Source organism: Patiria miniata, unplaced genomic scaffold (assembly GCF_015706575.1).
Source record: "Patiria miniata isolate m_02_andy unplaced genomic scaffold, ASM1570657v1 HiC_scaffold_6, whole genome shotgun sequence".
NCBI classification, from domain to species: domain Eukaryota; kingdom Metazoa; phylum Echinodermata; class Asteroidea; order Valvatida; family Asterinidae; genus Patiria; species Patiria miniata.
In genome coordinates, this window is record NW_024037073.1 from 20,352,239 (window position 1) to 20,364,431 (window position 12,193).

A 12,193-nucleotide genomic window follows, 5' to 3' on the forward strand; every position below is an offset into this window, starting at 1 on the left:
TACATGTACAAGGTAAAAACATCTACCAGTAGAACTGATGGCTTCAGAATCATTATGCTTTTAGGTGTTGCTTTTAATTGAACTCTAAATTCAATGTTTGAAATCAAATTACAATGATTTAGAGTAGTAACAATTAACTTATAAACATCCAAACTGAAGTTGTTAACTTGGGCATAATTTGTCAAAGATTGCACCTCACATGTCTTACACATGTAAATTGAATGAAAGTGCCCCAAATTACCGGTACTTTCTTCCATCTCATTTTTGCTTCTGGAATGGCTTCACAGAAATTGTATCTTTCTCTATTGTCCATGAATGCTGATGGTAGCAACTTTATGATTTGATTTTCTGCAACAACTCCATACATGTACAAGTACTGGTACATCGGCATATATACATACATGTATGTGCATGTACATTGTACATGTTGTACATGCCTGTGCCATCCTTTGTAATAAACACCTTGCCCTGCTTATCCCGCTTTTGTGAAGGTGGGTCACATGAATGTCCTTTCAATGCTCATTATACATGCATGTATTTGCAGTGATTTTCATTTTTCAAACATGAGCACAAATGTCGTAACATTTGATAAAAATACGATTTGTCCTTCCGTTACCGTCCTTCCGTTACCAATTTGGTAACGGAAGGACGTGATTTAATTAATTGTAATTAAAAAACGAGAAGTACAGCAGTGTCAGTTATAATGTCATATTGAAGGCCTACCTAAACTTGCTTTGCACAATAACTTTCAATGCATTCATACTGCAAGTTTTAAAAATAAATTAAAAATATGTATTTTTTCGGTAACGGAAGGACATTTTCAAAGGCTGAAATATTAGAAGTCACTGAAGTGAAACAAAGTACGCAAAACATTAAAAACAAGTTTCAGTCAGTTTTTCAAGGCCAATACTTTCTCATGACAGAAACTGATGGCATTAGTACATATTTCTGTGTGTTTATTGGTAGAATACTTTCATATCACTATTAATCACATTTTTAGGATTAAAACAGGATTATTACGTAATCCTATTTTTTGGTACTGAAATGTATCAAAAATAAAATTCCGACTTCAAATCTTGAAAATATAGACTTTTAGCTTTCATTTGATGCCAAATTTGTTTAAGTCACATGTATTTGAATTTTTTGGTGTCATGTCCACTTTGGTGTGGAATTGCCCTAAAGTTAAAATCGCCAAACCCTTTGAGGAATAGAATTCATTAATTAAAAAAGTTAATCTGTTGGCACTTGTTGCTACCCTCTCCAGTGATGCTCGAGGGACAGACAGAAAAAATCTTGAGGCTGAAATTGCCAAGGATTGAGACAAAATTCACCGGGGACATTGGTCACTTTCAAGTATTGGTTTCCATTCCCTGCATTTCAGGTAGAGAATTATTCTCAAGCCTCGCAGGTTTTGTTGGTGTTGTGTGAAAAGGGTACTAGTGCTGATCGCAATATTGCAATCTGTGTGCCTTTAAGTGTGCCATGTAAGTGAGACTCATGGCCTTAACTCTCAAGCATCAGTTTCCATTCACACATCGGCATTTTCAGGCATGAGAAAAATTTTCAAGCTTCGTTATTTTTTTTGGTGTTTGTGCTGATTCCAATATTACAAACTGTATGCCTTTAAGCGTGTACAACCCACCTACACGTAAAGTGAGTGTCATGGCCCTAACCACTCATCCACTGCTCGTATTCCATCAACATGGAACTGAATGCTGAAAGCAAATACTTGGCAGACCTTCAAGCAGTTAATGTGTGTCTTATGTCTATTTCTGGAACACCCATCCCCCCCATATATTGTTTTATTTATAAATCAGAAAAACAGTGTTTTGACAATCATGAACACAGTCACCTTTGTTGTTCACTGTTAAGAAAAAAACTTGTAAACAAAAGAAAGTATAAAACTTTTCAAACAGCAATTTCGCCAGTCACATGCTAAGAAATTGTTTCGAAAGATTTTATGACCCATATTTTGGTGATCTGCTACACCATGAAATGGATAAAAATTGATAGAATTCTCTTATTTGAACAGAATTCATATTTACATGTACATTGTTAAAATGTGTGTTCAAGAACTACCTTATTGGATAGCTGTTAATGGTTTTATTCAGGGAAATTCTACAGCAAAATTACAATGGAAAACTTTTAAGCCATTTTTTAGATGACACCCACTACAGGACACACAAAACAACTGTTAAAACGGGTATTATTTGTACAATTTGGTTCTTACTTCATTCGAAAAGTAAATTGCTCTTTATTGGCAGTTCACATTTTGACATGACATAAAAAAAATCATTTGCTCCACATATTCCCAACAGTTCTTCAAACCGAGTTCTGTCAACTTGCAGAAAAGCAAATCCAATTCTGTAATTACAACTGAAGAAATGGAACAGCAGTGGCCTTCAGCCCATGGATGAAATTTGTCTAGTTCACTGACATTTTCCAGTCTTCTTGTGGATCCCCCCCCCCCAATTTGATTTCCATCTTTTGTTTAAATTCCTGATGGGGGAATTAAACATTTTCTTTTTGTTTTAAAATTGCTTCGAAATTAACAGTCTCATTATTTAAAATTGTGATGCAAGGAAATTTCTTCAGTACTATTTAATGAATTGGTCTTCTGTCAGGTTTTGGTAATGGAGGCCTACATGTACATTGTACATTGACAAAATTTGTTAAACCTCTAACCCTGTGCTGTTTTTTATGTACCTGCATGTATTTTCTGAAAAAAATTCTGACAACCATAAATTGTTTTAAGGATTCCTATTCCTAGATTTCCAAAATTTTATTGCCAGCACTGCTAGTACACTTCCCTGCCTGAAGTTCATCACATTAGCCCATTCTGAGAAAAAAAAAGTGGGCAGAGCCCTCCTACTTGACCTAGGGGGCAAAGTTCAGGGGTCAATGAGATTACAGTCCACATGTGATCCACCCCCTCTACAGAGGCACCAGTATTGATCTACAGCATGTCAAGCCGCTGATAACCGTGTTTGTATTGATTCACAGGGTCTTGTTAAACAGGGAATAGTTGGGGGTGTGAGGCTCAAAATGCACGGTAATAAATTCAGGCTTTTATGCCGGCTACAGACCATGCCATAAAAAGACATGTTTGCCTCAAACAGCCAATATGTGAATACAGCCTACTTGTATTAACAGCTCAATCATTATTATTTACGAATTGTATTGTTTGAAATATTTATCATCTCAGTTAAAACCTAGTTTTACGACTGTCTGTATTTCAATGGGATTTTCATGTTCTGGTAAAACATACAAGTACATGTACATGTAACTGTTCACTGTCCACACAAAACCAACCCAAGAGAAATAGAGTACACTTTTGTACAAGTTAGGCCAAAAACAAAAGTCTCCTGTTTCTGGTATGGAGCTTGCCCAAAAAGTGGTGCGGCGACGCAGCTTTTTTTTTTTTTCCTGAATTTGTTTGCTTCAAATGTCGGTGGATGACTGCAAATGGTGCCCGACTAAACTTAGTGCAAATTATATGGGAGTCCAGAGAGGCCACATAAAGCTTATTCTCGACCATAACCCAATCTAAAAACACATTAAAATTGTGCAGCAGCAGGATTCCAGTCAGACCAGTGAGTTTGGCGGTTTTCAGACACCATCTTTCATTGAAAAAAAAAAAATTTCATTTTGCCGACGCGCATGGCTACGGCGACGCGCACGCATACCAGAAACCGGAGACTTTTTGGGGGGGCCTTACAAGTTCTTTTTTTTTACAGAAACTTATCGGTATTTTTCTCTGAAAAATTCACTACAAAGAGAAACTGATTGGGTGCATTATATAATTTTTTTTTTTTTTTCAAAGTCGAACAAAAAGAAATTGACTGGAGCGGGATTGGAACCTGTGACCTCTGAAAGAAGAGTACATCATTTGCCGATGAGACTCTAGTTTCAACCCAGGTTGAAAATCATTCTCATGGTTGACGCAGGGCTGAACATTTTCAAGTGTGAAATGCCGCATGTTTTCAACCCTGCGTCAACCCCCCCGTCAACCCTAAGATTTGTCTAGTGCGAAAGGGCCTTTTGAGATATTCATGGATTTCAGTGTTTGGGCATCTGCAAGGAGAACACCCACAAGAATTGTTAGGTTATTAGTCTTTGCGATGATTATGTAATTAAAGAAAACATGGCGTGACGTATGGGACAAAAGGGGACCTTTACTTGGACTTGATTTTGAACTAAATGCAACATGAAGACTGTGAGACAGTGAGACTGAAAGTGAGAATGCAATGCATGAATTCCGAAGCCAGTAACTTTAGGGTTATCAACCTGTACAACAAACACTTAATTGAATAGCCATTTATATTGTGATGATACGCTATTTCATCATAAGCCCGCCTATTGCTACATGTACGCACACAGCGGGTTTACAGTCAAAATATAGCCGGCCCCAAGGGAAGCCATTAATTGAGGCTGCATTGCTGTGTCGTAATGGGGGATTTCCGTATCAGCCCTTCTGCTGCCTACTGATATTATATACGGCATATTCCACGATTGTGACGTCAGAGGTGAGTAAAACTGCTGACGTCCGACGCGGAGGATGATCAGTTAAGCCTTGGACAAAATGCGCACTGTGTCTCAGCCAAGGATGAGGCTACTGCGTAAACTACAAAAAAATTACATGTGGATCAATGCAACGGTAGGCTGACACATGTTAGTGTCACGGGTGGGTATATTATTAACCAACACCAGTTACTGATCCAGGCGAAGGATCCAATTTTTTTTCTGATAGGAGGCACGATTTGGTAGACAGGGTTTTAGCCAGGATTTGGCAACAGGATGGGAAAATTTTATGCTAAAAATCTCTTTATTACAAAGACTTATCCAACGACTCGTGCACAGGTGTTAGTGTGCACACTCAGACTCCTATGATCCTCCCAGTCTTCTGCACTTAACAACCCTTCAAGTTTTGCAAAACCACTTTTTGCCCATAGAGTTAGCACCCGTACTTCAAATGGCTGGGTGGGGTGGGGCAGGGCAAGGGGAGGCTGGCTTACCTTTGAGCGCAATGACTTTACTGGCGGGGTTCATGATGGCCGAGTCGGCCGAGATGGGCCGTCGAATGGGATTGGCCGAGTCGTTCAGGTCAATGATGACCACCTGGGCCTGATCCCCAACCTTCTCCCTGATGCAGATGAACTTGTCCGACTCCATGGTGAGCGTGCTGAACCCGATGTTGGCCGCATTGATGCCCAGGTTTTGGAGCTGAAGGAAGGAAAATGGAAAACAACAAAGTTAACATAGCAAGGTTCCAAGCACTTCATGAAAAAAAATTTCCCTGAGTTTTCCCTGATAATTTCCCTGAGTAAATCCCAAGATTCCATGAGAAATAGTTTCGCTTTAACAAGGTTGCTGGGAAGTCAAGAGGTGGTTGCAGCAAAGCAACTAAGATACTGATAATACACAGGCAACTTGTTGACAAGCGATGGCCTCCCCTCTCCCATTTCTGGGCTGGTGGAGAGGTGTGTAATATTCACACTGCATAAACACTAAAAAAGCCACCATAGCCAGTCAGTCAATGGACACAACTTGCTTCTTGCGAGTACGGTAAGCACAAAGTGCCAACTACATGTTCTAGTGTGCACTGTAAGATGTTGATCAATATAAAAAGCCCTTCAATTCAAGAGACTCCAAAACATATTAAAAATTTTATTTAATACTATAGGAATATATGGTAAACCTGAAGATGTCCAACAGGCTAATCTTTCATTCTTTCCATAAAAGCTGACAAGGACAAAACCCCTACATGTCACACACTGAACACTGTCTTGTAGAAAGACGATAGGATTACTTCAAAGATGCTATCTCTTGAGTAACTGATATCAGTTTGACGGTTAGTTCGAAAAACTCAGGTGTCTGGATGCCCTTCAAATTTAATTCAATAAATGAGAATTCTCAAATACAGAGTCAACTTGGCGTTATTTATCAGTACCTAACAGAATCCGACTCTGAATATGTACATGTACATTTGTATAAGGGGTTTACTGCTCAATCCAACAAGCTTCCAACAGGTTTATGGCATAGTTGGATCGTTGGATTCAGCAGGGTTAGGTTTACTGCAATGTAACATTGGGACTCCTTGAACCTGTGCCCAATCTAATGGCGCTGCTTAACAGTTAGCAGAAAAGTTGTGTTTACTATAGCAGAAAATTGTGCTAACCTTAAGCACTATTTCACGGCGTGGATGTGCTAATGGTCGTGCACGCATGGAGATTTATATTGTTACGTCACTGGTTTAACCAACGTTTTGCTCTGAGGTAAGCGTGCCTATCGCTGTGCTTACTGCTTACGACCTCCATGAAATAGACAGAGACTCTGTTAGCAGAAAATTATGTGATTAGCAGCGCCGTGAAATTGGGCCCTGCTGCCGTGTAATTCCCTTCCCAGACTACTTTTACGCTCCACTAGCGCCAGACCAGATCGAAAAACAACACTATCAATTCCGAATGAAAACAACCAGAACACCCCTGGGTCCTGCAGGCAGAACAGCCCTGGCAGCATTTACATGCAAGTCACAAAATGATGCTCCCTGTTTGATGGACATTGTACTTGTACATGCACATGATATTGTGTATGTCCTGATGCAGCTTTTCTCAAAAGGTACATGCACAGTGTACACATTGGGACTAAGGTAATTTCTTAGTAACATGAATTTATGCATGTTCAGTTAAATACACACAATACAAGTATGTCATGTATTGTACTGCATATATACATGTATCTATTATAAATGTTGAATTGCACAAATGTATGCACATTCAATGTTAAAATTAAACTTGGTGCATTGCCCAATTGCCCACTATCAATATATCGGAATTAACACTGTAACATACAGTAGTCTACTGCACAATATAACAACTTTTTTAAATCTTTGTCTTAACTAGCATGACTAGGGAAAACTATTGCTGTTGGAAATAATAAAAGTGGTGATTGAACTCTAGTATTTTCCACACTTCTATTCAATGTCAAACTCAACTAGCAAGCTGATCCTTATTAAGTAGGGCATGAATTTGCGGTATGACAGTGTCGTGAACTGCAAGAGATAAATAATGCAACTACAGTCGAATCTCGTCTCGAATACAAAATTCTGGTTATAACAAACATAAAGCCTTAGTCCCGACTGTGCATTTATGTGCACAATGAATGGGACTGATGTTCCTCTTAATACAAAATTCTGATATAACAAACAATTTGGCTAGGTCTGACTGAGTTTGTATTAACGAGACTCGACTGTACCATGTTTTCATGGCTTACGCACAATAGCCACTGACAGGCTAAAATAAATGACATTAGACGACATTGTCTGTGTTGAGTAAGCCATTCATCTCGGGGTTAGCATGGTTGATCTTTCACAAATATGGACAAGATGCAGGACATTAGTCCAATACATGCTGAGAATAACAACATTACTAGATCTAGTCGACCAAATTCAGTTTTGCTTGAAATTTACATGTATTGATTGATGTTACTACATTACATTAAATAATGCTAGTGTTTGTGTGGACTGTAGACTAGAAAGTGCAGCACTCAATTGTTAAAAACAGTCACCTGATTTATTTTTACTGCTGGGCTGGCCTTGTTGAAATTATCAGCCAGAGAGATTATAATAATTTAAAAATTTCCTTGACACGAATCAAATGTCTCCAACCTTCCCTACTCTTAGCACAAGAAACCCAGAATTATACAAGGCATACGATAACAAAGACAGGAAACTACATGTAAAAGACCTTTCTCACAAGGACCTCAGAGTACTGCTCTTGAGGTATCAAATGCATGCTATCTGTCACAGTATCCTACACAAGATGGCCCTATCAAAATAACTTGTCTCCCGCACATCTTCAGGCCTCTTGGCAAAACAGACTCCGTGAAGGGGACAACGCTGCTGCAGTACAGACGCAAGGCAGTTAACAATGTGTGCACTGCCATGGCATACTGACAACAGCCCTGGGGCCTGTGAGGTCGATTGAGGATGCGGATGGTTCCCTTGCTGGACATGCATGCATGTATCTTGTCTGTATGCGGCTGCACGGCAAGATGGTGTTGCGTGACAATTAGTTATCACTTCTGAATTTAATTATCTCATTGAAAATTATGACAAATTGATGTTTAATTCATGGTATACAAAATTGTTTTTTTTAGAGACCATGATGTGGTGTTAAAAGTAAGTTTTTGTATTCTAAAATTCATTTATAAGAAGCCAACTGTATACATTTACATGTGTAATTTATGCACACAATACAGTGCATATGTACTCGTATGATCATAACTACTTCCCACCCCCCCCCCTCCCCCCAAAAAGACACAAACGAAAAAACACACACAATCAATCTGATGAATCACAAATTATTAAACAATTAGTTAATACACCTAACTGTTTTCAAAGACTGGTGAGAGAAATGTTTAACACCAGGCCAATTTTTTTTAAAGGCCTACATTGTAACTTTGGTCTTTCTTTACTTAAAACCCTAACCGCCCTGAATCCTCCAAAATCCTTTTTGCAAATTGGAGGAATTTGCAGGATTGAGGTTACATGGCAAAAGTGCGTTGCTGATTTCGGAGTACGCACTGTGTCAAGGTCTTGGGCCGGACCTTGTGTTGTTTATGCTCAGCCGTGCATAAATTTAGTCCTTGATTATACTTGACATCCTCCGCACTGCTCCAGGATGTCACTGCCTCTGCCTCAGCCTATTGACAGTCATAGCTGGAGGATTTTGCAGGATTCAGGCAGTGGTCACCCCTCCATGGACCATATTCAAGAAATAACGGAGGAATTTGCAGGATTGAGGCTATATGCTATTTTTCCATGGGGCCAATTGGAGGACTTTGCAGGATTGAGGCTACATCCTAGCAAAAAGGCCTAGGGAGTTAGGGTTAAGGGAACCTATAACAGTAATCTGTCACCTCCACCCATGTTTACATTACATACCTAGTGTGGACATTCTTTTGATTTCGTGTAGTTATAAAAAAACCTGTGAAAAAAAATCATTTTACTCACACTGTGAAAACTCTTTCAACCCAATTTTTTTTTCTATGATTCCCTTTAGTGTTTCTCTTCATTTTGCCACCGATAAACCTAACCCCAAAATGCCTTTAAACCTGTTTTCCAGAGAGGGGGAAACATTGTGTGGACGTGAGCAAGTCCACACAACGCCGCTGCTACCTGGTTTATGTGGACATCTTTTGTTCGGAAGTCCACACTGTGAATGTATTGCTTGTACATGTACATATTCATCGTACACACACAAAATTGCCCCCCCCAAAAAAAATTCCCTACCTAAATGCCGTGTAATCGGAAGCAGAATCATTTTTTGGGGGGGCCTTACAGGTAAGTAACCAAAACAAGCAAACAATCAAAAAGGGAATTTTTAGATATAAATATACTTTATTTTAAATTTTTAGCCAAACATGGCGATGAAATATTTCAGGTCAGTAGGTTGGGTTTTTTTGGGGTCTAATCATTTTTTACATGATACAATGTGACACTGACCTGCATGTACATGTCAGTAGACCAGCCAGCCCATGCAAAATTTAATAATGTCAAAATCTGGATTAATTAAAAACTAATTTAACAAGACGGACACATTATGGCCAGTATGTAACAAAGACACACACATTGGATGTTCATATGTACATAATACATATCCTGCATGTTTCACACATTTGGTAAAAAGCGACAACAGAAAAACTAAGTGCACACCACACGTACAGTGCTGTGAATGGTGCATACACGCTTACATTAGGAAGCAAAGCTGACACATTATGAGGACTATCACCTTACAATTTCCCCTTGCGAAGATTGGCTTATTAGATTTTGCCTATCAAAATACACTCAGAGAAGTGTGGGCGATTTTCTCTTGATTGGATCTACAGGAATTTTTTTCCATAAATTCCTGATTTATTTTTTTGAACAACCACGTTTGTGAAGCAATTATTATTGCATGCAAATAGTACATGTACCTGTGTAACTGTATACAAAATGTATCAAATACAGAGGTAATATGCATCATGAAATACACAATGGTATGAAGTATCCCTACCATATATTTACAAGTCTGCCACGATAAGCTTGCCTGATAATCATATTCGCTTTCCTCAGGGCCATATTTTGGTTTCAACATTTGTAATTTTGAGTCATTATAAATACAGCCTGCAGGTTCACATTGGGCAACGGCAGATCTGCAGGTTTACATGCTTTAAATTCATATCGCATAATTCATTCGTGTACCAGCAATAAACTAAAAATAATGCAAGAAACGAAAAGTAAATATGCAAAATGCAGTCTTTACTTTTAAATATCTTATGACGAAATGTAAACCTCAAAATTAGCATGCGCATTTGAATGGTATTATTTTAGCTTAGTGATATCTGCAGCCTTAGTTCTGGCACTGTAGCTGTTACGATTGTATTTTTTTCAGTAAACACTACATGGGTTCAAATCAAATGTGTATAAATTTGTAAATTTACCAGTTTATGTATGCAAAACAAATTGCTCTTTTCAAATGTAAGTTTCCAGGGTACCAACTTTGCACAAACGCCTCATATTATGCATAATAAGTCATTACAGTACAGCACAATAATGTTTCCTACTTCTGGAGAAGAAAAACATTCTAAGAACCTGGACAAATAATAACACAAAAGCAAGGACGAAATAAACATTTCAAAAATCCCCCCAAAAGAGTTATGCAAATTAAAGTTTAGTTTGTGATTTCAAATCAACAATTTCTTTTATGAAAAAAATTTTCCCAATATTTTTTCTCATGTCGTGTTAAATGCTAATTAAATTAGTCACAATTTGTTAAAAATCTCAAAGATAAAGAGGCTTGGGCTGCATTATAAATTAAGTGTCAATATTTCTGTTGAGTTGAAATAAAAAAATAGGGGATCTAATTTGTTGCATTAAATTTTCATGATGAAGTGGGGTATCTAAAATATATGCAGCCTCCCGGGTTGTCCAGGACATGCAGCCCCGCAGGCCAGATATCCTAATAGCTTAAACCCTGTGTCAAAGGCTATTTCTGTACATGCTCTTGCGTTCTTAATTCCTAAAGCCTACGCAGACTACGTCTGCATAAATTATGTTGAATCAATATGGGCTAAACCTCTGAGCTTCCTCTGAATGCCACAGAATCAATTAGAAATTGTTGGAAGCATGACACAACTCTGGACTAATTTGGCCAGGGTCTCTTGCACCCAACACTGACTTAATACTATTTGGTCTCAAACCAATTAATTTGCATATCAATGGGCTTAATCACTGCTCTCTTAAAAATCTGCTAAAAAAAACCCCACACAGTTAAGGATTCCAATCAGGGTTTTCATAAGCCTGTTTCACAATTCACATAATAGCGCATCTTGACGTTTATGTTTTTACTTCGGATTATGTGTGAGTGGGTGGATTTTATATTTTTGACGATGGCAAATTGTCGTCTTGGTATTCGGTAAGGTGATTGTGATTAACAAATGGATGCATTTAAATATTGCACATATTGAACAGGCCCCTATAAAAAAATAATAATAATAATTTACAGAATTTTAAAGATTTTGTTTTAAACTTGCGACTGATGCTACGAATCACACGATTAAAGACCACCATATCACTATCATCATAGTTAAACTTAGACACAAGTGGGAGGTTCCTGTTGGCAGGTATTTCGATGACTCACTCAACACATGGCTTCATTTTTTCCAAAACCACATTTTCTGGTTCAAAATCTCTTTTTTGTTCATGTGGTTAAAGGAAACGGGAGTCATGCTGAGTAACTTTGTCAGAACCCTTCAACCTTAACTATCCCAAAAATCCCCGGGATATGCATGCAAACGTGTACTTCACATGAAACTGGGTGTCCTTATCTGTGCGTGTTCACAAAAAAGTCACTGGTGTACTGTGCATGGTTCGAGTTTAGGGTTTCCAAGCTAAAATGACCTGGGAGTAAGCATTACTGGCTGATCCAAAATGAAACTGTGAATATTTCTCTATTTTACAAATTCCGCCCATATTAGAAATAAGGCAGGGTCTGCCTGACTGACTGAATGACTGGCTCACTGTGTGAATTAGACTCGTTTTAGTATCACCTTGGCCCCAAAATTTGAAATAGGTACCCCGTAACACCAATGAATGGTCTTGTGTAGACCACACTTCCATTGAGTGATTTTGACACAGTTACATCCACATTAA

The 12,193-nt window shown here is 38.3% G+C and overlaps 1 protein-coding gene across 1 annotated transcript in view; it reads right to left on the reverse strand.

Annotated features, from left to right (window-relative positions):
• LOC119742568 (clathrin heavy chain 1) overlaps nucleotides 1-12,193 on the reverse strand; it is a 53,504-nt gene that overhangs the window by 38,065 nt on the left and 3,246 nt on the right. The window contains exon 2 of the mRNA XM_038218650.1: nucleotides 5,016-5,223. Coding sequence (XP_038074578.1) covers nucleotides 5,016-5,223 — 208 coding nt within the window. The remainder of the gene's footprint in view (nucleotides 1-5,015; nucleotides 5,224-12,193) is intronic.